Genomic DNA, 26,629 nt, shown 5'->3' with positions numbered 1-26,629 from the left:
GATAATAATAATATGATAATGATTTTAATTTGTTGTAAAATATGTATCTTTTGGACATCCCCATTTTGAAAGACTCAATTAAAAAACGACCAACGTGTCACGCTCGCATCCCTAGACCCCACCTTGTCGTTTTTTGGTCCATTGCAGATGATGTACAACCACTATTAGCATTAAAGTTTATTATCGACAACGACGCTGGTTCTAAATTCCTGTAAAACAGGTGCACCACAGCAGCATACACACATAGACACACGCACACACTCGACTGCACAGTGAGGCCATCAGAAGAGGCCTTTCAACTTTTAGCTAGAGATTTCTCCACCTCTGCCACACCATAGCATAGCATAGCACACCATCCCGAACCGAACCGTACCATCCTATCCGATCCGATCCGATCCGATCCCAACCCCGCCATCGTCCACATGGTTGCATGCAATGCAGGCGGCGCAATGCATTTGGCCGCTAAAAGCGCCTTATTTGGTTAAATTGGTGCAGATTGCTGCCAGGCCAGCTCTAAATAATAATTAGCACAGGTTTTTTCATCTTCTTCTCCTGCGTCGTCGTCGCTATCTCACTTCAGCTGCCTCTTGTTCGCCTCGCCTTGCTGCGCTTTTGGTTTTAGTTTGGTTTTGGTTTCGGCTTGGTTTTGGTCATTCACCAGGCGCACCGCAAACCAACAAAATAAGAAAAAAATCGAAAAAAGTAAACTAACCAAGAAAAAAAAACATCTTGTTGCATGCCACATACGGGGTGAAATTTCCTTAGAAATTTCGTGCTTGCCTGCTCTGGTTTTAATTTGATTTTTACTTGATTTCCCCGCCACTCTCCATCATCATCACCACCAACAGCCTCAACCTTCCCCAGCTCCTCGGCCTCCGCCACCGTCTGCATCTGGTGGCCCAGGTTCAGGTTCATAAATTTACTAGATGTTCGCCCGATTTCTTGGCTCTGCGTTGCATGTTTAATGTTGCTGCTCCGTTGCATATTCGCGTGTGCGCCATGCCTCCGTGGGCTGCACTCGCAGCCCCAACAATGTGGTTGGTGTTGCCATTGCTCCTCGCCACCCCATTGAACCCATCAGTTCCCTTTTCGCTAATAATTATTTTCCTGGACTAGGATTTATGACGCTTCAGGATCACTAGTTATTTCTGCTGCTTGTTGTCGTAACTTGAATTGTTGTCATGTCCAAATCCTTCCTCCTCAAACAGCAACCGTTTCGGAGTGTAGAAACCTATTGTATTGAATGATAAACGTGATCAAATCTAGAATCTTTTATCCATTCAATTGAAAACAATTTAAAAATTTTACAAATTTATAATAATTGAACCAGTGTTTTTTACGGATAACCTTTTTGCAATATATGTATTAATTGTTATTCGATTTTAATATGGTAAATTGCCTCATTTAATGGGGCTAAAATAATTTTTTTTTTGGTAACCCTTACTATTGTAAGAATAACTATTTCATAAGCAAAATAACCAATTCTTGTGTTTAACCTATTCTGTGTTTTGGCTAGAGTTTGAATTCTTACTAGCAGAAGGATGTGCCGTAAAAGATAGCAAATAATTGTTAAGAAATTATCTGCCATTAGTTGATAAAACTAACAGTCTTTAATAGATACTTCAAATGATAAAAAAAACATATTGCTATGTATAAATAAATAAAAACATCAAACCCTTTGACTTTGAGGTAATTAAATATAAGCCAAAGGAAATCTTGGGGTTTATAAAAAACGTATAAAACAATTTGCCAATTGATGGCGATATGATAGTTAGAGCGAGACCCGAAGAGGAGCGAAGCGAAAGGGAGGGAAGCGGGAGGGGAACCAGATGTGCGCATGCCTCAAAGGCACCTGCCAAGACAAACCGCTGGAGGTGCGACAAAGAGGGGTAGGGCGGCGGAGTGGCAGAGTGGCAGAGCGGCTTGATTCCCGTCCGCGTCTGGGGCTAAGGCGAGGAAATCAAGTGCAGATTAATTAAATTCGATAATTAAATGAACGGGCCGCGCCGGGGCTAGCAGATCGTGTCTGCCGCCAGCATCGGGGAGCTGTGGCTGCCGCTGTTGGTTTTAGATGAAAGCTGAAAGGCCCCAACAGCCACCGCAGCAGCAGCAGCAGCAGCAACAGCAGTGGTATAATAATAAAAAAAAGAAACATTTGCACATTGGCTGCACATTTGGGATTGAGGTTGAGTCTCTCGCGACGGGTGATGACGGCGGTGGACCAGCCACGACCAGCGACTTCTTTCTTGCCTCGTCTCCGGCTAATGCACTTCTGTGATTTTAGGCGCAGCGAATTAATGTGCATCGCTCTATAAATTTGTCAGCAATTAAACGAGCCAGTCGCCCGACTGAGCCACTAAAACTGTTTGCCCAACTTTGGCCAATATATCAGGGTAAAAGTTTCGGTGAAAAACAAAGCTTTCATATGCTATTTGGCGGATAAGGTTGGCAATAAACGTTTATAATGTGAGGATTGTCAAATACATAACTATATCAGTAGATAATTTTCTAATTAAATGTTTAAGAACTTTTAAATTTTTTTTTTGTAAAGTCCTTAGACTCAAATGGACATTTTATTATAATTGAAATCTAATTCAAGAGGAAAAGCTCTTCAGTAAGTAATTAAAATTATACCGTATAAAAGAAATAAATGTATACAACGAAATCCATTATAAATTTTCAAAATTCCTGGACCATTCCCATTTGAGTAATAAATTTAACATCGACTTCAATCAAAGAGAGAAAAACTGCCATTTCTGGGTTCTTTTATGGATTTCGAGTCGATAAAAGTCACAAACTCCTGAACTTTATATAGTAGACAGACTCTATGCTCCTAGAATCTTTAAATGCACAACGAATTTCAGCGGACTTGATTGATATTCGGCGATAAAGAAACCGCTAAGAAGTCTCTCTAAGTTTTTCTGCACTGGCTCTGTGTCAGCATCCTTCTATATGTTTCTCTATCTCCATATAACATGTGTAGCAGTTGTAATGTATAGCTGGCAAAATCGGTGCATGTTGCACATAAATTTCATACGAGTTCAAGCTCAGTTCGCCACAAATTTATGGCCAATGCGAATGAGGAGACGACTGGGACTTGGACTTGATCTTGGTTCGACTATGGGTCTGATGTTTTTGGGGGGAAGTGAGTGCTTTTTGGGGCGTGTTTCCTTGTGCTCTGTCCTGTTAACAAGTTTTGAGTGTTGCAGCAGCATCCGCATCTTGTTTAATGTGTTTGTGGTGGCCATACGTAAGGCTGCTGAAAGCCAGTAAAGGCCAGAGATTGATGGCGCAAGGTTAGAGCGCACATAAAATGGCGATTGAATTGAAGCCATCCAAATAGTTGAATTTGTGTGTTCTTTAAACTTGACACTAATTTGGTTTTGTTTTTTCATGGAAATCTATTTCATATTAATTTCATTTTAGTGCCGCTTTGATAACGTTGCGTATACGTAATGCCAATCGTTAAGGAGGTCTTTTGTGGAGTGCTTTAGTTAGGCTATTGAGATTCGAGGATGTATTAAAATTCACTTTAATTTTACTTATAGCATTTACCATAAGTTTGTAGTCGCATTTTCCCTTGTTCTACTTGGCGTATGCTTAATATCCACGTAAAACACATTACAAAAAGTATTTTAGCTGTTTTAAAATACAAATTTCTGTACTCTTCATCAAACCACCTGGCGCATAATATCTGCATCCGTTTTTCAACACAATCAAATCGTCTAAATGGTTAAAGCACTTAGCATATCATTCCACACCCCCGCCGGCTGACTTGGCGTATGCTTAATGTGCAATTATAAATCTTGAACACGATCGCCCAGAAGGCAGTCAATAGTATAATTTCCTGCTCACCAAGTATATGGGTTATTCTGTGCACATATTGAAGGTTTATATGTAGAAACATACACATTTGCTGCCGTTTCATGACTGGTGTATACCAACGAGTTCAAGCAGTTCAAAACCTTTGCACGCGAACTTATCGCACAAGGCGACTCCGTCTGGTTAGAGTGGAACAAAAACCCAACCAAAACAATGCGGTTCAGGCAAATAGGAATGGGCGGGGCAAGTGATTACATTTTTGAAGTTTTGAAAATGAAAACGTTTGAAGACCGAAAAGCGATTTGAAAAATATTGTTTTTCCTAATATACAAACATATAGGAATGATATGGCTTTTAAATGTTTTAAACAGATAAAACGTATGGAATTTTGCAGTTTCAATAAACGACTCTTTGCATACCACTAAGGCAGAAGAATAGCTATTGAAATTTTTAATTATGTTTAAACAAGAAATGGTATGTATAAAATGTCCTGAAATGAATGTTTACAATAGCTCGGCGAAAAATAGGGGCTTAACTTATATTTTTTATTTTTTTTTTGATAATACCATTTCAAAAACTATACAGTCAATCTTGTATATATTACGGCTTTTGTAGACTTTTTGTTAGCTACCCTTTACCGTCATAAATAAATTAATTAAATTTGAAGTTAACTTGAAATCAAAAAATATTGAAATACCCAGAGCCTCCTTTTTGACTTTTGGGAAATTCCTCGTGTTCTTGTTCATTTTGCCTTTTCTTGGGACTGTTCCCATTTAGCCACCGAGTTGAGATTGGTGTATGTATGTACGTACATATGTATACATTTAAAATAAAATACAACAACAAGGCAAGGCACGATGGCAGAGCAAAAAGTCAAAGCGGCAAAGCAGCGGTCGACGCGTACAAAATGCGACAGCAACAGCAACATATAGTAGTACATATAGTACACAGATCAGCCAGGCGGCAGAAACAAAAACAACAACAACAACCGTGGAGAGTGTATACACAAACGTCAAAAAAGTCAACTGCGCCGCTGCCATTTGATAAGAGGCCACAAGTGTAAATATAGACGACGACAACAACAACAAAACCGCGATGTCCACGACCGCTGACTCTCTCTTTCTCTCCCTCTCTCTCTCTGCCCTCTTCCTCCTTCCCCAACATGCGGAGAGTACTCTTTTTTAGATTTCTTGCATCTCTCTCCCGCTCCTCGAATTGATTGATATTGCCATTTTGCCTTTGTCGCCATTTCATTTTTGCTTTCAGCAGTTCACCAGAGTTCATATATACATACAATTTTATATATATATGTATATATATAATGCGTGTGTAGGTGGCGAGAGAAAGGGAGGGGGAGAGAATATATAAATTTCCAACTACGTGCTGCAATGCCACATGAGGTGGAATGGATTGCATTTAGGGTTACCCACAAAATAGGTCAACACACTTGTCGAGGGAGCTGAACCCCCTGAGTCAGATAAGAATTTATAAAAGATTCGACAGCTCGGGGCGAGCGAAATGAGTCAGGGCTATGTCAACACTCCAATAATGAGCTTATGATTAACAATTAATATCAAAATATTTGTATTTCAAAAGCTTTACAATGGCCAATATTACAGTGCTTACTGTCAACAGTGAGCTTATCAAAACAGTGAATGTTTACTGTATCCAAAGAATTTTTTAAATCGAATGCCAAAAACCTTAATATTATGTTATGTTTTTAGTTCCTAAAAACATTAATTAAATACATGTTATCATTAAGTAAGCTCGCTTTTACGAAAAAAGTCAAAAGGGCAAAAAGGGCACAGTAAAAATAAGTTGATTAAATATAACTTCCCCAAAAACTTTTTTTGGGTCACAATTTTTATTGCGGGGAATTCTATATTGCCAATAGCCTTTCACAAAAAATGATAAGAAAACGACATTTAATTTTTCTGAGAAATTACAAAGCAAATTATTAGTTTTGAAAAAATTGAGATTACGTCGAAAAAATGTATTTCTGAAAACGCAGATAATTTAATAAATTAAACCTAAAACTTTATTAACTGTTTTCTCTTCTGTTGGATTGTACACAAAGTCAGGTAAGCATTTAAAATAATTACTACATTATCACTTCATTCTTATGTAGATTTCTTCTTTTCCTTATATGACCCCAGCCAAGAAAACGTTGACATCAAAATCAACGATCAATTGATTTGCAATTTCTGCAAATGACAAATGATTGAAACGCCGTAATTTATGCAACATGAATGGCTATAATGATACCCAAACACCATAAAGAATCAGCGATTTATATGGTGTCTTTAATTTTTGTCGATTATTTTATCGTTTTTCTTTCCTCACCGCACCGAGAATAAAGACCTAAAGAATAAATAACGCGTGCACCATACAATTTAACAGCTCAATATTTGCATAATAGCAGCGCGTGACAACAACAACAAAAGCGCGGGTGGAGGGACGGATAAAGACTGTGAATAAGTTCGGCCAGACAAAAGATCGAGCATAATGGAAGTAATGGAAGCAATGACAAGAGGAGGATAGCAGAAACCACCCAATGGTATAAAATGAACAGGTAAATAAGACTTCTCTATCTTTAAAATTTTAATAACATTTATTTTACTACAATAAATATGAAAAAGAGGTCACTAACTTTAAGATACAGTTGTTGTTATACGGGAAAAACTCTATCTTATCTATGTTTTAGTGATCTTTGTTAAGAACCAATTAAACTTGTTTAAAACTTTACCACGTGAGCGAACACTTGCATAATCTTATAGAACACCCCATTGAAGGAGTACGAGATTCCCTCATCTAATCTGATGGATAGGATTGAGGAAGCGAGGTAAAGGGAACGACTCCTCCATAAATCGCCAGACTAAACAACGGCGCTTCAATGACGGATTGACAAATCACACACAAAACCCTGGCACAAACAGGGACCCAAGACTGGGCAGACTTTATGTGAGTATATATATTTTTGTGACAAATTTATGACTGACTTTGAGGTCCCCGTTCCCATCCCCCGTTCTGGCCATCCAATCTGCTGCTGTTGCCTGATCAACACAATAACGACGATGATGGGGATGGGGATGGTAATGATGATGATGATGATCGTGGCACGTGAAGACATGCCAAAATGTTTATGACTTTGGCCAAGGTAATAATTTGCCAACAACAATTTCGCGCACAGACTGCAGATGGCAGGAGGCTGTCGACTGTCGACTGTCGGCCGATGATCATAACGATGATGATGATGGGGATGATGATGGCCCATCATAATGATGATAATTTGCATTTTAAATGCGCGACAAACTGCCACAAGACAACGGCAGCCGAGATGGGCCCAACACAGCCCCGCCTCCTCATCTTCGTCTATATCTTCGACTGCCCATTTGAATACTCGCAGTCAGCTCACATATCTAGGCATAAAGTACTCCCATCGCAGGTCTCCTCGTAGAAGGAGTCACCATATTTGGAATCACAGAGGCCCAAAACGAAACGCCAAAGAAGCCACAAAGAGATCGTTTGCCAACCGAACTGGCGAGCCATACAAATTTGTCACACGAAATTGGTGTTTGTGACAAATAGAGAAAGGCGCGGAGAGTCCGGCAGGGCTGACTGAGATGAATGCGCTTTTGGGGCGACAAGTGATTGAACTATTATGCTGGAGGCCCAAAATCGCCAAAGGTGGGGGATAATAAACGTTTAAGCCTTCTCTCCTCATATGCATATTGTACAGTTACTGGAGTTTGCATAATGTGCCCCCTGGGTTCAAGTTGGGCCTAGAATTTGGAGTGAAGACCTGAGCCAGGAGATCCTGCTGGGGCATGTGTGAACTATTAGTGGAAGTCCGTAAAAGGAGCGACGAGAGTGGTTCTTTAAATGGAAGTTAGGGCATCCGAACTGGCCAGAGTTGACTAATCTGAATTCGCTTTAATGGGAATGTAAGTATAAAACTTTAGAAGTATTCACTGAAAAACTTAGACTTTTTAAAAAACGGCATATAAATCATAAGATAAATATAAATTACTCAAGTAAAAAGAAACTTCGAGGGGATCACAGATTACGTTTTTTACTGAAGATAGGTAATATAATAAGTACCAAACACTCAAGTAAAAAAATCCAACTAAAATTCTTTCTATTAAATCAACAAATCTGTATGTTAGCAATTTTTTATTAAGGATATAGAAAAATATCACAAATGAGGGCATACACATATTTGCTACCAAAGACAAATGGCCTTTGACAATGCTTTTATAAATCGTCCATCCAAGTAAATTTACTAACTTAAGTAAATGAAAAACTTTAAGAAAACATTGCCAAACAGTTAGATAACAATGCCCAAAGATCATTTACAAGCAGCAAGATAAGCGGAATGTGAACTGAGACAACCGGGCGAAGATCGCCTACAATGATGTACAAGATACGCTAGATATCATTATTATCTTCTAGATAAATCACTATGCTCGCAATATCCGGCCAGAAGATAACGATCTCCGTGAAATGGCAAAGTTGTGCCACTCACACACACGCTCCAAAGTTTTTAATAGTTTCTGCAGCTCTTCGGGCAAGCCACAAAAATCCACAAGAGACCAACTAATTGAGACATCATCAGCAGATGCTGAAAGTGGGTTGGGGTAAGTAAACATTAAAAAGAATACTTCAACTTCAACTAAGAAGGCAGAAGGCAAAAGTGTAAATAGCTCAGAAAGCGCCAGAGGAAGTCGAAAAGGTGAACCAACTGCACTGAAAATAATTGCAATATACCGACTTCGCTAATTCTTTTAGAGGTTTAGTTAAATCTCAAAAGGGGTATTTATTGTGATATAAGAACATTTGCAGTTTATTTGTTTAATTCTTAAAACTGTTTGGATTAGTATAAAGGATAATAAAGATAATTAGCTAAGACTGCTCATTCGCTCAGTGTAACCCCTGAGAACATAAAAATCAACAGGAACGGCAACTATTTAATGGCAATTTTACAGCTTGCCATCTTCTATCCTAGACCGAGGCTGCATCCCAACTGGTGCCCTGCCTCCACAGTCCGATGATGAAGATTAGATGCCAAGGCAGGGGCCAAAGTCAAAGCCAAAGCGATCGCGGATCTCGAGTCAGTTAATTTTTTGTCATTTGCGGTGGCAAGGACAAGACAGGAAACCGTCTTGTCCGACTGCAGCGTTTAACGATGGCACTGTGGCAACTCTGGCGGCAACTAATTTCAGGTTACAGACGTTTGGGGTCGTAAAAAAATGAGGGACCGAGTGAAAACTTCATTAGAGGCCACATAAAAAAATTTCAAAAAAAGCTGGCAGATAAATAATGTGTCAGAAATTCAATTTGGTTAAAAGATTTTTGGCCAAGCTGACTGGCGACTGACTGATTGACAACTCTGGCTCCGAGCGTTGACCTCTGCGGACGGGGCTGTGCTCACAATTCGGCTGTTTCGAGTACGTGATCGCATAATGAATAACTTTCAAATTGAATAATCAAACAGACTCGCACAGACCCATCGAGATCTCGGGGAGTGTGTGCGTCTGTGTGTTGGGTGTCATAAAGCCAAGTCGAGGCCGGCGCAGAAACATGGCCCAGAGTGTTTGCCCGAGCCTCACTCGCTTGTCTTGGGGTCACGCGCATCGTGAAGGAGGCAAACAGAAACAGAACGAACAACAAAAACCTGGACAAACGAAACGGAAAAATTCTTAAAAAGCCGTAAACAGTTTGACAAGATCTTTACTGCTGTTTCACCAAGGAGTGAGATATACGTTTTTAGAAACTAAATCTTCAGAGTTAATCGATTAGATAAAAATTAAAGAGAACGATCAAAATCGGTGTGCTAATACTAAAATTGAATAATTGTCTTCAATAAATAATGTCTGATAAAGAATTAATGGAGTTGTTTGATATTTAAAATAAAGGCCAAGTACAAGAGTTTTCAAATTCTAGTCTTGAAACATACTGCAATATATTGAAATCAATAAAACACATAAAGATAATGATTTATACCAACTTGTTTCTAATAATTTTCGAATGTAATTCTGTACTTACAGTAAAATAAGAAGCACTTATAGGGTATTCCCACCTGTTCTAAACTTCCCGATTCAAGACCCTCTTTTTGAGGTCGTTTTCGGGCCACACACCCGATCTACCTCCTTTGCTTCCCGTGCATATCCCTCCTCACAAATTGCTTAAAAATGTTAATAAGGAAGGCATTTTGGGATACACACAACACTTGCCGATCCCCGATCCTATACTATATGGATATGGTGTGTCGTCCCCTCCCTTTCACTCCTACGCATCGACTGATTGTTCTTTTGTTTCTGCTAACTCATCAATAATTTGCTCACGTTGCGACATTTTGTCAATATCTGCGCCAATGATCGTCGCCGTTTGGTCTGACCTACCCCGAACCCCCTCGACATTCCCCCTGATCCTCTCCTGGCACAATAATTTCAACTGGTTCTTATTTTTGAGCAGGGCGCGAGCGTCGCTCAATGATTTTTTAATTGAATTCTAAAAGCGTTGTCAGTCCTTTGTTGTTGTTATTAGGGAGCTACGCTTTGGTATCTTTATATGTGTAGTCTATATGGTTTTATGTGAAGAGAGAATCAACCTTGTGGTATGTGAGTTAAAAAAAAACATAAATAAAAAAACTTGAGGCTTGGACTCACTACTTTTTTAATGGACAGGGCGCAAACTTATCATGTAGTATTGTTGTTTTTGCTGATTTTATTGAGCAGCAGTTGTGTATTTTTTTTTGTTTTTAACTTTTTTCGCGCGCTCTTGGACTTGACAATTACATGGACTTTTTTCATGGCATTTCAATGACGTTCGTTAAATTTGTTACAGTCATGGTTAACACAGACACACACACACACATACACCCAAACGCAGATAAAGAGAGACAGATACACTTGAAATTTATGGGCGCCTAACGTTTTTTTTTAACGTTTGTTTTTTCGTATTTCGTTTTGTTTTGTTTTTGCCCATACGGCAGCTCAGTTCAAGTTCAATTGTTAATGTAAAAAGCTGCACACACACTTAACGAAAACAACAACAACCAGCCTTAAATGCCATTAACTTGTTCGTTTTTTATTTGTTATTATTTAATTATTTGCCATTTTGCTTGACCAGAATGTGTGGGCAGGTATTTCACGAACTATACAAAGAATAAAAGTTACCATTGCTAAGAGAAGACCCCAAAAGAATGAGAGACCTTTTGATATTGCTTAATTAATATCAATTACTATCCAATTAGAGATCGCTAAGCTAAGCAGCTGGAATACAGAAAAAGGTCAGTATAAATTGTTGAACTTTTAGCTTTCTACCCTAAAAGGTGCGGAGAGATCAAATAGTTAAGATTGGTTGAAAAGTAAAAAAAAAATTGTGGAACATGGAGGAACAGCGGGGGGAAAACATTAATGGGGCGGAGACGCTTTAAATTGTAAGAAAGTAACAATTAAAATCATGTATAACCTACCATGTTATATATTTATTGATATAGATTTTCTTATTAAGATATAATTTAAGTTCAAACCTTATTTCATTATAAGTTTAAATGGCTATTTTTTAAGTGTAATATTTTGTAGAATTTAATGGGAATTGCTAAATCATTCTAGACCTCTCACGTTTACAAAATTTACATGACCTAACAACTAAAAAAAATCATAGACTTATTTTCCGCTTAAAGCATGTGTTTGAATTTAAGTTAGATATAGGTTGTGAGATGGACAATACCTGTTCGCCGATCTAGCCTTAGCTTTATTTTTTTAACTTTGGCAATTTCTGTCCCTGAGAACAAATCGACAATTGAAAGCCTGACCTTAATGGGAGGCGCTGCAAGTATCTCGTATTCAAATATTTCTCATACATTCTTTTACATCGTTTAACAGAATTAATAAGTCAAAAATATACAATCTTACAAACTTTAGAGAACGCTGAAGTAGATAAGCCAAAATCAAATATTGATGTGGGAGTTTCTTTATCGATTATCAATAAGAATCGACAGTTGGTTTTACTTCAACCACCTCTTACTCTCTGTTTAATGTATAAATGTCGCCTGGCTGTGCGGGTGTGTCGCCCAAACCCATTGAACACATTGGGTGACAACAACTAAGCTGTGAGCTCGACTTTGACTGAACTCGACTCCAACTTGAGTGGCAGCCAATAATCATACATAAGTGTCGCTGTTTGTAAGTAAGTATGTACCTTCGGTCCTTACCTTACGTTGGGTCGCAAACAGGCGGAATTTTTCGATATTTTTTTTGTTATTTGCTTTGGGCTGTGACCGCGACGCGTATAATTTACACGTTTTGCTCATTTGCGATTCTAGGCTCGCAAGCTGCGACCGAAACAGAAACAAAACAAATGAAATTAAATCCACACATATCCAGTACCTGGTACAGTAAAGTCTCGGTAAAGCTATAACAGTCAAGAAGAATAATTGAAAACTATAAGACACAGGATAATATTGAACAATCAATCATCTAATTCATTTAAACACATGTATATTACAGATCTGTACACAATATTGGTTTAATGTTAGTGTTCCTAAAATTGGCAAGTTATGATTCTGATTTGGCTTCTTAATATTGTTTTCTGAATATAAAAATGTTTATTACCCATCGTCTTGAAGGTTAATGGAAACTACTGTATCTAGAAATAACATAGTAAAATAATATCTACTCGTTAACATCCGTACGACTTTGCAAAAACTTAAGATTTGGTATTAATAGTTAGAATGGAACCAATTATAAAATAAAACATTATGGTCTTAATTCAAAGATTACCTTTTTTTCTTTCGATGGAAGATGAAAATATTTCTCTTTAACTTTGTGTAAAAAACTTAGAAAATGATTCTCAGTTGTCACTGTACTATATACTCGATGATGAAACCTCAACTTGAATAAGGAAAGAGGGAGAGCTACTGCGGCGGCGCGACGTCGGCTTTATCTGCTCTTCTTCTTCTTCTTCAGTCTGAGTGAAATTCCGACAAGTGGCATAATTGCGCCCTGCGGCGGCTACCGTGCTAAGATGGCATGAGGGATTTCGGGAGGGGAAAAGACAGAGGGGAGCAACCAGGCCAAGTGGCCATCGATATGCGGGAAAAAATCGCAAATCATAACCACGGCAACAACAAACAATAAATAAGTGCAGCAGCAACTCGCAACGTGCAACGTGCAACGTGCTATGTGCTTCAACTTGCATGCCACGTAAGGCAATTCCAATGCCAAAGAGCAACAAGTGTGCGTGTCCCAAGTCGTTTTGACTTTGCTCCGAGTGCAAAGTTGAGCACACATAAAAAATACGAGGATGATTTTACCAGAGGAGGACGGAGGAGCATGGAGGGCAGTAGGGTTGCGCAGTCGCCCCTTTAAAGTCATTGGCGACTTACTGCACGCCATCGGCATATAAAGCATACAGAGGACCTAAAAGCATTATTTAAGTCACATAACAGATGCCCTCTCGAAAAGGATATACGTTCAATATAGGTTTAAAACAATCTGCGGAGATTTCAAGTTGATTTAAATTTAATAGTTTAAAAAATGTTTGCGGAAAGTGTTTTGTGACCTTGTGACCTTGCAACCTAAATGCAATTGTTTTTCCACATAAAACACGTAATTTATTAATTAAAAATACATCAGTTACTTCAAGTAATGGTGCCCGATTATTCAATTTTTATTTAAATAATAAACCTTAAAAATAATTTATTGATGGTGAGTTCTATATAAATGAGTTAAAATAGCTTAATCGAAAATTATTTCTTACAGGTTTTTTTGTATGTCAAAAAATATTCTTAGAAGCGCGGTGGTGTTTGAACACTGAGTTTTTGAAGACCATAGGCTGATTCTCGATTGTCTCAATATCGTTATGTTGAGCTAAAGACTGGCTTAAAAAAACCCATTTCGCACATATCAATAACGGAATCCCTTACATCGAGTAAATCACTTATCAATTCTACGTGATTAAATATTTGCGCCTCAAAGAAGTGTATTTACAAATCGCATCAATGCAAAAGGTGGCTTCTTATTACCCCGACTTTAGCTTCTCCAGGTCCCTCTGATTTCTGCCTGACTGCGACTCATTCTCTTTCGCCATTCTCGGCTTCAGACAGACAGCAAGTCAACATTCCATGGCCACTCGCAGGGCATAAGTTCGCGTCAAAGGTTTCGGAGTCAAGTCAGGCAAAAACAAAAAGAGGCCCCAGCAAGGCAATAGCAACAGCAACAAGCTGAGCGGAGTGCCAACGAGTGAAAAGCGCAAAAGGCAACAAGAACAACGGCGGCGGATCGGCAGCGAAGATGGAGATGCATTATAACCTTTGCCAGCAGCTCGGCCTGCTCATATTGATATTATGTGGGTACAGTGAAGCCTTACAAAGTAAAGGTCTATATTCTTAAAATTGTTATTTCCCGAAGTTAAAGCCCTCGTTTTTTATGATAATGGTAAAATAGAAGCCATCGTAACGATAATATACCTTTTGATTTTAACTTTATGATTTTAACACAATTTTTAAAGCTGGAACTTCATAAAACTTTAAATTGAGACTTCATATTATCATCGTTTAATTTTTTGTTTAATTATATTATGTAACATTATATATTTTCAATCAAAACATATTTTTTAATTAAAACTGGTCAACAGAGCTTTAAAGAGAGCATTAAAAAAATTATTTTGTTTTCACGATATTCTCTAAAAGATACATCTTGGGTTCGTTAAATGCCTATTATAAATTAAATTTGGCATTTTGAATAACAAGCTTTAAAAATTGTTATTTATCTCAGCAGGTATCCTACTTTTAACGGCTCTTGTAGATCCTTTTTCGAACTACTACTGTATATTTCCACGGCTTTAGTATTAGCCTGGCCGCAACGGAGATGCGAACGGGTCGCTTCTGAATTGGATGGACGCTTGCCCTTTCCTCTGCGACTTCCCGACGGTCAGACTTCGGTGCTGACTCGTTTTGCATTTTAATTTTGCCCGCCGAGCGATCTTTTTCATCATTATCATCATCGGCGACGTCGTCTTCGCCGCTGTTCGGCATCAGTTGCTTGTTTATTTTTATTTCTGATTATTTTTATTTTAAAGCTGCTGCAGCTCGATACGTTTCTTTTTTTTTATCGCCACTTGTCTGCCTTTTTATTTTGGGAGGGGAATTTACTTTTATTTAATGAAAATTTGCATGCTGAATGCTTAATTTGCCGCTCAGAAATATTCGATGAACTCGTCGATTTGGGAGTGGTTTTGGCCAGATTTTTTGCTTGGTCAAAAGGTTGACAACTTGGAGGGAGATTGTGGAGACTGTTCAGGTACAGTTTGCAGAAGTATAAAATTGATTTTCCTTTAAAAATGTAATAGTTATTTCACTTTTTTTTATCAATCTTCTTTTAAATACCTTTTTGATGTTAGAGAATTTTTTATCGCAAAGCAAATAGAGATCGATAATTTTGTTATTCCCGAATAACTGAGTTGTTTTCAGTTTAATGAAATTGGAATAATGCTAATTAGTTTCAAAAATTATAGAGGCATGCACCAATAAATCTTTTAATAATTAGCATTGTTATGATAAAATCAACGTTGAGATCAGATGTTAAAGATAACGAAGCCATTTAAAAATCGTGCGACAGCGAACTCTTTAATAGTTGGATTTAAAAACATTAAATATTAAAACAGTAATTTTAGATAATTTAAAACCCCAATAATAACATCGTTCGCAGCTTGTGCAAAACCATTTCTGACGTCACAAAAATACCCGATTCTCTCCCTGGTTTGGTGACTGTTCGATAATTTGTTTTGCGACTTCAGTTCTGCCTTTTACTTTTTACCGATTCTGTGTATATTGTTGTTCGGCATTATAACTTTTTGTGTTTCACAATGTGCATGTCGAACAGAAATTCTCGTTTTTGCATGCTGACTGCGAGTGACCAAAGCAAAAGCAAAAGTCAAAGGTGAGACAAGATACGGAGCCATGACATCATGGCTTAAATACTCGACTCCCGAGCAAGTGAAACGTCGAAAGATCTGAACGAAAAACCAAACTAATTAATCTATCACGGAGTAGCAGAAAAATGTCACACGCCCATAAATAATGTCAAAATAAATAAAAAATGGAAAACAAAGCGACAATCAAATCACCAAAGCAAAGCCAAAGGTCTGGGTGAGACAAATTTAAGGCAGCAGCGGGAAAACTCTTAATAAAAATACAGCCCAAGGAAGGTGAAAACATAAAACGTTTGATCATAAACTGCAGCAGCAGAGACAGTAGGCCACAACTCTACTGACCAGGCGTTGACAGCACCAACAACCAATGCCACAATGGCCATTGGCCTTTCGGCGCATAGCAGTAAGAAATATACCCCCAAAAAAAAAGCGCAAAATAAATAAAATAAATAAAAACTAATAGAAATGCTGCAGGAAAGCCGTGGGGCTTAGTTAACTTCTGTGATACCCTGTGACTCATATCCTCCGATTACAACGCCTGAAATTACTACTAAGAGCATTTCTTATCGCATATATATAAATTCAAAATTGGATACCTTTGGAAAAAAAACTTTTTTGGGAAAATTATTTTTTTAAAGTTAATCATAGTTAGCTAGAAAACAAACCATTCCGCTTTATAGGAATGAATTTTAAATGTTGATTAAAATATAAACGTGATTATTTGGAACCAAAGAAAAAAGTAAGTAAAAGTTTTTTAAAGTAAGATAATTACATAAACTTAAAATTTAATTCAGTTTATATTTAAACTTTGATTGAAAAAAAGAAGTAACTGCGGTCTATTTCAGTAGCTCAATGTATTTTCAACAGATCCTCGGGATCAGTGGGTCAGGTTTGAGCACCAACAATATACAGGGTATAAAAGAGCGGCACAGAAATAATAGCGTAAAGCGATAGCTGAACTTTCAACAACTTTCCCCTCCTCCCCGAACCACTATTGTTGTCATAATGCTACGGAGCACTCCATTTTGGAGTTGGGAAGCGAATGAATATAAACAGGGGGCCGTGGGGCGGCATGACTTACCGGAATAACACCAGGCTGGCCATACTACTGTTGTCTCCGTATCAATTTCCTTCATTATGGGGGCTCAACATATTGTCAAACCTCCGCCGTCGTCAACCGATTCGATTTGCCCTCTCTCTCTGGCGATCTCCGGCTGTCTCTTTCGCTCTGCTGGCTGCTGCAAGTGAAGTGAAGGCAGGAAATATATAGTGGGTAAAATACGAAAGCGGAGAGACATGCGGTAAAGACAAATCATGGGGCTTATAAAGTTATTTTAACACTTTACGCTCGACCACTTCTTCAATTAAGTTACCAGGTTTTGTTAGCCGTTTCAGTTGTTTTGACCATTTATGCTGCTAATTTATCTCTGTTCGTATTGTCCAAGCTTCGGTAATCATTACGGCTTTATGTAGTTTTTCTATCTATGTATCTTTGTGGGCTTGCTTGTCTTTGGGTGTTTGCCTAATTAATTTGCTGGTTGTCAAATGTGTCCGCGTGTGTGTTTTTTTTACTATGGTTGTTGGTGTTTTGCTTGCCATTCTTTTCTTTTGTTTTTGGGATGTGGGTAATTAAATGATATTAAATGCTGGGACAATGAATTTGTCTAGCTTCTTATATAGGCTGTCAATTATGCCGCTAGAGGTGAATCGGTTTAAATAAAAGAGTTTTAAAAATTATATTTACATTTGTTGTTTAATTTATCGTAAGCTTAAAAAACAAGCTAATAATTATTAAGTTTTTACATATTTAACACAAAAGATTTCACTTACACTTTTTTTTGCAATTCACCTTTACACTTTTTATAATTTATCTTTTGTTTTAATGATTTATCATTAGACTAACAGTTCATAAACTTTTAAATTTTCTTTATTAATTTTATGAAGACAAATTTATTAATATACAAATTTATTAATATGCTTTGCAAATAAGATCAGAAGAAAAAAAATCAGTTAACTGATTATGTAATAAGTTTTAAATATATTAAGGAATCATTTAAATAAAGAGAAGATTAAAAATAACAAGATCAAAAGACTTGCGTCTGTTCGAAATGACAACTTAACTTGTTTGGAACCTGGTTAAAACTGTATCGGAACTTTAACCTTTACTGTTTCAACGAAACAAAGGAAAAGTTTAAGGTCGTTCGGTTGGCTATCAAATATTTAAACAGCTTTTTGCATTTATATTATGCATTTGTTTCTCGTTCGGCCTCTATTTCTTTTAATGATATTTTTGTGAGTGTTTAGTGGATTTTTTCTCAAACTTAAATTGAAATTTGGATTTACCTTTTTGATTGTTTTGACGATGATTTCTCGTTGTTTTTGTTGTCAGACTCACTAAGCTAAGAGACAGACTGACTAATTGTATTGTTGGCTATTTGTCATAAGTTTAGAAAAAGTGTAAAACCTTTTTTTACGTTTACTTCAATTAAATTGTATTGTTTGTAAATTGCATTTATTTGTTGAATGGATACTTGGATACTTCTCGGGAATATTAATACCTTAAGATTATTAAATTGTTGGAGGTGTGACCGATATTACTTGTTTCTTTTAACATATATTTGGCTTATACTTTATTTCCGTTTGCTAAATTTGTATTTTATTTATTCTGCTTTTAATTTTCTCTACAATTAACATTTGTGTTTTATAGCTTTGAACTTTTAAAGCATTGTTTATTTAATTTTGCTTGTGACTTTTGACTTTTAAACTTGATTATTTGCGTTTCACTTTTTGTCGCTCGATTTGCATAAGATTCGGAAATTTTTTCTTCGCGGCGTTATCTCTTATCTCGCTCGCTAGCTCCTCCTATCTCCCCCTCTCTTCTGGTGCTGTCTCATTCATTAATTGGTGGTCACGTGCTCAGCTTCCCAAACAGATTTGTATCTGTGTTGTCAAAGTGTCGTTAGACACGTGAGTTTGTTGTAAAAAAGCGAATGGCCACAAAAAAATGTCAGAGTGATTTTTATCTCTCTCCGGATTATTTTTAGCTGGGATTAGTGCGCCGTTTTTTGTGAATTTTTCCTGCCTTTTTTCCTGGCAAAACTGTTACCGTTACGGTTATGTGATTTGCCCCGCCGTAAGCACTTTTTCTTAACTTTTTTAATCTTTCATTTTTACACAACGCCCCCACTCTCACACTTTTTCCGTCACCGTTTTCTGTATGCTTTTTTTATCAATCCTCTTGATTTGTATTTTTCTCTATTTACGCGCGCTTTGGTTTGGGCTCGGGATCGTTGATCGTCGATCGCAGAATTGTCGATCACTGATAATGCCGGGGCTTTTGTTATTTGTATTCGCATTCGCACGAGTTACCCGCCGCACGAACGAAATCGTACTGAACACAATTTCGAGATAGCACGAGAGCGCCCCCCAACAAATAAAAAAAACAAAACGAGAAAGAGAACCAGTTTCGTCACGCCGAAGTTCTAATACCCTCACAGCTCTAATAAAAGTTAAATTTCATTGTATAAACACTGGGGTGATCAAATTAATTAACTTGAAAATAAATTATTTAATATGGGCCAATAGTACGTATGAGTGATAAACTTTAGGATCAATTTAATGATTACCAATATATCTTATACTATTATTGAATTCTATCTATCTTGTATGTATTTACCTACACACGCTTATGCTTACACTCAAAGACAACAGAAATTATTGTTAATCAATTATTTAATGAAATTATCTGTATTGCTTAAACAGCTGATATTTTGATTTCACACATTAAGAAATTCATGTAAATCATGGCATATATATGTTTTTAAAACCCAAATAATGGGATTTAAAATATATATGTTAATAAGAACAGCTGACGGATAAAGCACGAAAAGCCGCATATTGCGTACACTGCGTTAGATATCTATGTCCAAACTGACATTACTGTCAGAAAGAGTATAAAAGAAACCGAGAGACAACAACAAAGCAACAGATACTCCAATCCCCAAGCGGGCACACGTGCAGGTCAAAGAGAGAGCGGGCGAACGAGCGAGTATCGAAGAGCCGGAAAAACAGCTGTGTAGCAAAACAAACGAAACGAAGAGAGCGGGGCCTAAGAGAAGAATGGCGGAGCTTTATCAGTACAGTGAGTGCTGTGCGCATGCGACAGGTGTTTGATCATTGGATTCGAGTTTTTATGGAAAATTCCTAATATTTCATCCAAATATGAATAGTAATAGTACTTTGTTATGTAAAATTCAAGACTCTGATATTTAATAAAATGTTGGTTATGGCTAAAAACCGACCTTTTGTATCTTTTGTTAACAAATCAGAAAGCCATTATTATATAAATATAACATAGTATTTTTTGCTTTAATTTAATCAAATACATAATAATTTGATGGCTATAATGTATGTTCTTAAAATTTAATGGCTTATACATATTTTTGATATATAAGTCATTACTTGGTAGTGTTTTAAGCCAAACAAGTTCTATTAATGAAGCGGAAAACTCTATGATGATCTTATCATTGAGAACTACATAAATAAACATTATAGTGTCCACTGTATGTAATGCTCTACGGTGGCTCTCTTTTTAATTTTCCTCTCCTTGTCCGATCGCCCACCGCCCGAGACACACACACAGATCGAAAAGGGTTCACTGAAGGTCAGCTGGTCAGAGTTCAAGTGGCAGTGGGAATGCGCTGGCACGACGACAGAGCGAGAGAGCCACGGAAACGCAGCGACGATAAAGTCATAGAAAGAACAACATCAGCGACTTTACAACTTCAAAAGACCTCAAAAAGGGTCGGAAAGGGGGAGGGTAGGTGTGAGAGGAGGGGGTTTCTGATGGATAACAAAGTGTAGGCGTGTTTTATAACTGTATTTGTATACGGAGGCATATCTGTGTCGTCGCTGGCCATTTGATACTTTGGCCTCGTCACTCGTCAATCAACACAAAAAAAAAAAAAAAAAAACAAATGGGGTGGGTACAGGGGAGTGGGTGGCAGTGCGTGGAAGCGAGACAGGGCGATAATGGAGCAGACATATTGCAGTTGTTTGCTGCTGTTGTTGTTGTCTGGCGGTGTTGCATTGCACTTTCCTATTTGCCCAGTTGTTGTTCGATTGAACTTCGCAACAAAACCAACAAACGGTCGAATAGGAAACATATGCATATTAATTGCCCATATCACATTATTCTAATGAAAAATCGCTGTTTCCTTTGTTCCTCCGGTTTGGAAACTTTTGTTATCGAAAGACAAATTTCAATGTAAATCGAAATAGATTTCCCTTAAAACTGGACGACCTGAACAACCTCAAGAGTCGCGGACGTCAAAACGAAAGGTATTATATCGCGTAGACGATTTAAATTCAAAACATTGAATTCCCTTGAAAAATAAATCGTTATTTGCGATAGGCTTTAGATTTAAGAAAAAGATTGTTGGTAATTTTATTTAACTCATTAGAGGGTCTGGAAAACAAACATGTGAACTTAACACCGTACTGTTTAGATCTTTTTATTTGAAATGAAATATCTTATATCATAATGTATTTCAATTTCCTTTTTCAATTTTTAAGGTTGAGATAGCAGAATATTTTGGATTGGTTAGTTTATTTTATGCTCACTAAAATTGGTCAAGGTGAAAGGTCGAAAGTACTTTTTGAGGATTGCCACATACAATATCTAGGCGTTACAAATGTAATGGGAATTATTAACAAAAACCGAAGCAGTGGTTTTCTTCTCCATTTTCCCAGGAAGAACAGTTTAGTTTACAAAGATTTTGAGATGGAACATTCAAGCTATAGAAATTCGACTACATTAATTATAGAGTGTCAGATGCTTCTGTCCCCGTCCTGCAAACTTGTGGGCCAAATGGTATTACCCTGTGCCAGGGTATATTAAGAAATATATACATAAATATATAGGTATGGACGCGTTCGTATATATAGCCAGGCTACAGATGCGAGATCCGCACACTTAACCCAAAACGAGACCAAAAAGGCGAACAGAGGCGACCGGGCCATGACGGGATCTCGGCGACGACCGACGATGCGACCTGAGTTGGCGGCGAAATATTTTTAGAACTCTGCGACCGACGGCGACGACATCGGCGGAGGGGGTGGATCGGGGTGCGGGGGCGGCATGGGGGCAAAGGGGACATGCATATATTGTGGTACTTCGGTATCTGTATCTCTGGCGGCCCCAACTCAGGTCTGTTTTTTTGCTCGCATATATTTTTTGCAGGGCGCTCGACGAGAGAGCGAGAGGTCAGAAGGTCTGTGATCTTTTGCAAGTTCGCTTGAGCGCAAAAAAATTCTCCGAACTGCCAAGAAGAACAAAAGGCAGCCTGGCTCGTTCAAGTATCTGTGAGATACATTTCTGCCGCTCATATATATATATATATAAGCGATATAAGCATCGTATATGTTGGCCAGGCAAAAAGTCAAATGACAGCAAACTTTCGGTTAGATAAATAGGTAAATATAATAAGATATGTATCCATTTATCCGAAAGATATGCGCAGTCAACAAAAATGTTAGTGTATCTTAGACAGTTGTTTTTAAATTCTTTAAACAAATATTAAAATGTATTTTAATTATATTAAATACTATAACTGCAGGTGGAGGTTTCACGGGAATTGCACAGTTTACTGATACCTTACCCGACTTGATATGTTTTTAAGTTTAGAGCCAAGTGTTAGCCCGCTGTTGTTTTTGACACATTTTAGATTGCACTATTTGCTCAACTACTTGTCAACTACTTTTTATAGCACTTGTAGATCAGCAATAAATCATTGATATACAGGTGGCTAGAAACACACACTGACGTTAGGGTCTGAGACTTTAATTTTTTAAAATTAACTTTCCAAGCAAAGCATATTAATTCTTTTGGAAACAACTAATAGGGAATATATTTGAATAACAATATTCTCACTCAAAGTAAATAAAAATTGTAATTTAAAATTTTATTTATGTAATATTTTCGATTGGGTCTTTAAATCACATTCTTATAACCAGCCACTGCAATTCATTTTGAACCGAAATTAATATTTTGTCAGGGTGCAGGCCATATATTCGCGGACCAAACATACATATATAAATCCACATATAACGAACGACATCCACGCAGTACATCAATGAATCAAATATGTGAAAAAGCGAAGAAGGAAAAAACCAGACGGGGAAAATAGCAGCGGATCGAAGGCATACCTGGGGCAAGGTGAGAGGGCGCAGTATCTTCCACAAAAAAAAAATAACAACAGTGACTACGGTTGACAACTCGGAGAGAGATAGCACAGAATGCCGCCAGGTTGGCTGATGAGGGGCAAGTCAAGGTGTGTTGAAGTATTGCCCGTGGCTCCGACCGTATTTGTGTGGGACGAGACGATCTCCAAAGTTTGCCAAATCGCAGGCCGCAGAAAGAGAGGGCAAAGTCGCACGACAGAGATGGATGCAGATGCCGCTTTTGTGGCCCGAAAACGAAAGACAGTTCGACAGTTCATACCAATTGACTCGTTTGCCAACACGCGTCTCCAGGAACAGCAACAACTATCGCAGGGAACATCCAACATCCACAGCCCGCAATGTGACTCCGAAAAATTGGTAAAAGCTGCACTGCATATGGACAGAGACAAATATCGGGGATAACACGTTCTTAACCTGCCACCTTCCCAGTAATCTTTCTTTTCGGTTCATTTTTCAATAAGGTGTTGACTTGACAAGTTGATTTGTAGACAATTTTAATTGGATTAGATGTCTATAGTTGAATTTTTCTCATTTAACATATTTAACATATTTTATTCGGTCTATTGAAAGTTCATTTATAAAATCCTTTATTAATGTTAATGAACTCAACATTTGTTGTAGTTGGAACTTCGCCTTAAAAAATGTTTATTGTTTAGATTTCAACACAAACAAACCATTCATTGCAATTAAGCCTATATAAATGATTTTATTTAAAGCTGTGAAATATCTTTTAGCATATACAAACGATACTTGTTAAAATTGCAAATTATAGATTTGTAGATACCAATGCTCTTATGATTTTCTGAAGGAAAATATTAAAAAATTATTCTCAGTTTAATTTTAAGTGTAAATATATTTAAAAGAATAGTTATTTTAAAGTAATTATTTGGTCCTCCAATAGATGTAAAAAATACATCACAATTTTAATAGTAATGTGGATGGCAATTATAAAAGATTTCACGATCAAATTGTTTAATTGGTAATAAATCCTTTTACTGCTGAATTATTTTATAACTTTTTAACTTTATCAGAATTAATCTTATTCTCCAGTGCTAATAGAGAACTTACAGAAAACAGCACAATGTTTTCTGTAAGTTCTCTATTATACCTAACTTAATTTTCTTAACCATCCTCGGAAACTAGAGGAAACTATTAATGATCTTGGTGCATTTTACTGTTCCAGTTTTTAAGAGTAGATGGAAATGTTTCGAGTTTCCTGTGATCGCGTTATTTTCTTTTTCTCCGTTTTTTCCCCAAGGAACCTCAGCTAAAAATGTGGTGCAAGATGCCTTTGGGCACTGCTGGTCACAATGTCAAAAATGTCGTTGGTTTGGCAGTCCATCAGACCGTCAGTCAGTCACCTTTGAGCAATATTGAAGAAAAACACACACAGACACACACTCCCAAACGCAGACACTTGCAATTTTTGTTGCCGTTTTTGTTGTTGGCTTTTTTTCGCGCATCTAAAAATAAAGCAACACTGAAAATGCTAATGCCAAGCGCCCGACCGAACGACCGACCGATCGACACCGACATCGACCGATGCCCAGACCTCAAAAACGAACGCCCGTTTGCCCTCACACAGATACACACGCACGGAGCCCCACACACAGATACTCGATCGGCGACACACACATGCAAACATGTCCCCAAAATGACAGCGACATATTGCGCGCCTCGAGTTCACTTCATTCGAGAGCTTGAACCGATCTGAATATAGTCAGCACAGGGGTGTGAGTGCGAGTGGGGGTATCTGGCATGAACGTGGATATAGATACTTGTAGACTATATACTCTAGATGTGCGGAACACGCTGCTCGAATCTTAGCTAACTCTGCCAATTGCTAGGATATACACTGCGTGCCAGCACTGGAAGGTTTGAACTTAATTTTGAATTTGGTTGACATTTTTGGGGTCTGGAACCGTTGAGAGCCTCAAGACCTCAATATCTCATGTGTTATTTAAAATGATTAATAATATGTATATTTATTTATTTAGCTTTAAAAATCTATAATAAGTTTCTATTACTTACAAAAGAATTGAAAATTTAAATAAAGTGCTTAAATGTTAAATTAAAAATTGTAATAATTGAAATAAAGTTTTGAAAAGGCTATAAAAGCTAAGTCGAAAGGTTTATAATTAACTCAACGGTCCGGAATTTAAGATTATCTAAGCATTTATCTAAATTATTACACAATCAAGTTTGTTGACAAAATCAAATTGCGTATTAACTATACGAAATACCATTAATTTGTCAATTTAATAATTCAGTTATCAACTTAAGCCAATAAATATTTAATGTATTTACCGATTGTTAATAAAAATAATCTTTATTGTATTTCCTAGGCTTCTGTGATATTTTCTGAGCACAAATAGTGAGTATTAATGGTATCTATGTTCTTGATAAACTGTCATAATCCGCACTGTAGAAACTTACAAAATGTATTTATCTTTTTGCCATTTTCATTTTTTGTGAACCAAACTACAACTCAACTCTGTCAGACGACAGACTGACTGCAGAGTCTTTGGGTTTTGGGCTTTGGGTAGAGGGACCTGAGACTGAGACCTGGGATCTGGGATCTGAGACGGGCCAGGCCGAGTCAAGTCAAGTCGATGTCGAGGCGTGTGGGCAGCATCAGCGTGTTGGGTTCAGCTGTTTCTTTTTTTTTTTTGCATGTTTTCTTCATTTTTTGCACCAGTTTAGGCGAAGCCTGTCGCCGGGGATGTGAGTCAAAAACATGGCAGCTACAAAATCAACGAACGAGCGAAAACTTTTAAGGCGAGAAGTGCTGGTCGAGACGACAAAGATCGTTATGGGCCAGCTCGAGGGGTCAGGTCGGTCGTGTGGCAACTGTACTCGAAAAGTGACACCTGCAAAGGCCCAGGGAATGGAGGTCAAATATAAACGAGGCGGAAGCGGACAGCCAAAGTGTTTATGGTCATGACTGACGTGTTGTTTGCGTGCTGCAAGATCGGAAAGTGGAGACGCGAAGGCTCACAAATATCCTTATATGTATTGTCATTGCCATCGCTAGCTGAATACATCGTTAGGTGATTGTATTTTATTGTGAATTTCATTATTCTATATGGTTGTAAGAGCAAAACGTCCTTTCTTCAACAACTCTTTAATATATTTATCTTTTGATTCTGACTTTATCAATGAGTATTTCCTTGCATTAACATGGCGGTTTTGTTGCCAAAACAATATTTTGAAACAATCATATAAAACGTAAAGATCTGCTTTTCCAACACGCAATATAAGCATGATCCACATTCCCATTGACCCCCATCTCATCGAACTGTATATTTTAGCAGTTGAACAAGCTCACATCTTACCCACTTATCTTGGACCATCTTTCAACTCTTGACCTACCGAAGCAAACACGCTCAGATTAACGAAATCCAATCCCAACCCGAACAAAACAAAACCTGTAAGTCATAAAAGAAATACAAAAAGCCTACATATAAATATTTATATTTAATACCAAACCAAAACAAAAACCAAAATATTAAAAATATATGCAAGCATTAACACGTTTTTGCTATAAGCCATAAAAGAAGCAAAGAAACAGTCAGATATTTATAGTAAAATTAAAAACATTTAATGAACATTAAATCTTAAACTGCTT

At 37.4% G+C, this 26,629-nt stretch overlaps 1 protein-coding gene across 1 annotated transcript in view; it reads right to left on the bottom strand.

The window, feature by feature from the left end:
* The window catches only part of LOC108052737 (AF4/FMR2 family member lilli), a 63,205-nt gene that overhangs the window by 32,203 nt on the left and 4,373 nt on the right, over window positions 1–26,629 (bottom strand). Inside the window, 1 exon segment of the mRNA XM_044460354.1 lies at window positions 16,841–16,997. Within this exon segment, the coding sequence (XP_044316289.1) occupies window positions 16,841–16,895 (55 nt within the window). The 5' untranslated portion in view covers window positions 16,896–16,997.

This window comes from Drosophila rhopaloa, unplaced genomic scaffold (assembly GCF_018152115.1).
Source record: "Drosophila rhopaloa isolate 14029-0021.01 unplaced genomic scaffold, ASM1815211v1 contig_2, whole genome shotgun sequence".
Lineage (NCBI taxonomy): Eukaryota > Metazoa > Arthropoda > Insecta > Diptera > Drosophilidae > Drosophila > Drosophila rhopaloa.
The sequence above is the reverse complement of the archived record's forward strand: the minus strand, read 5'-3'. Positions and strand labels throughout refer to the sequence as shown.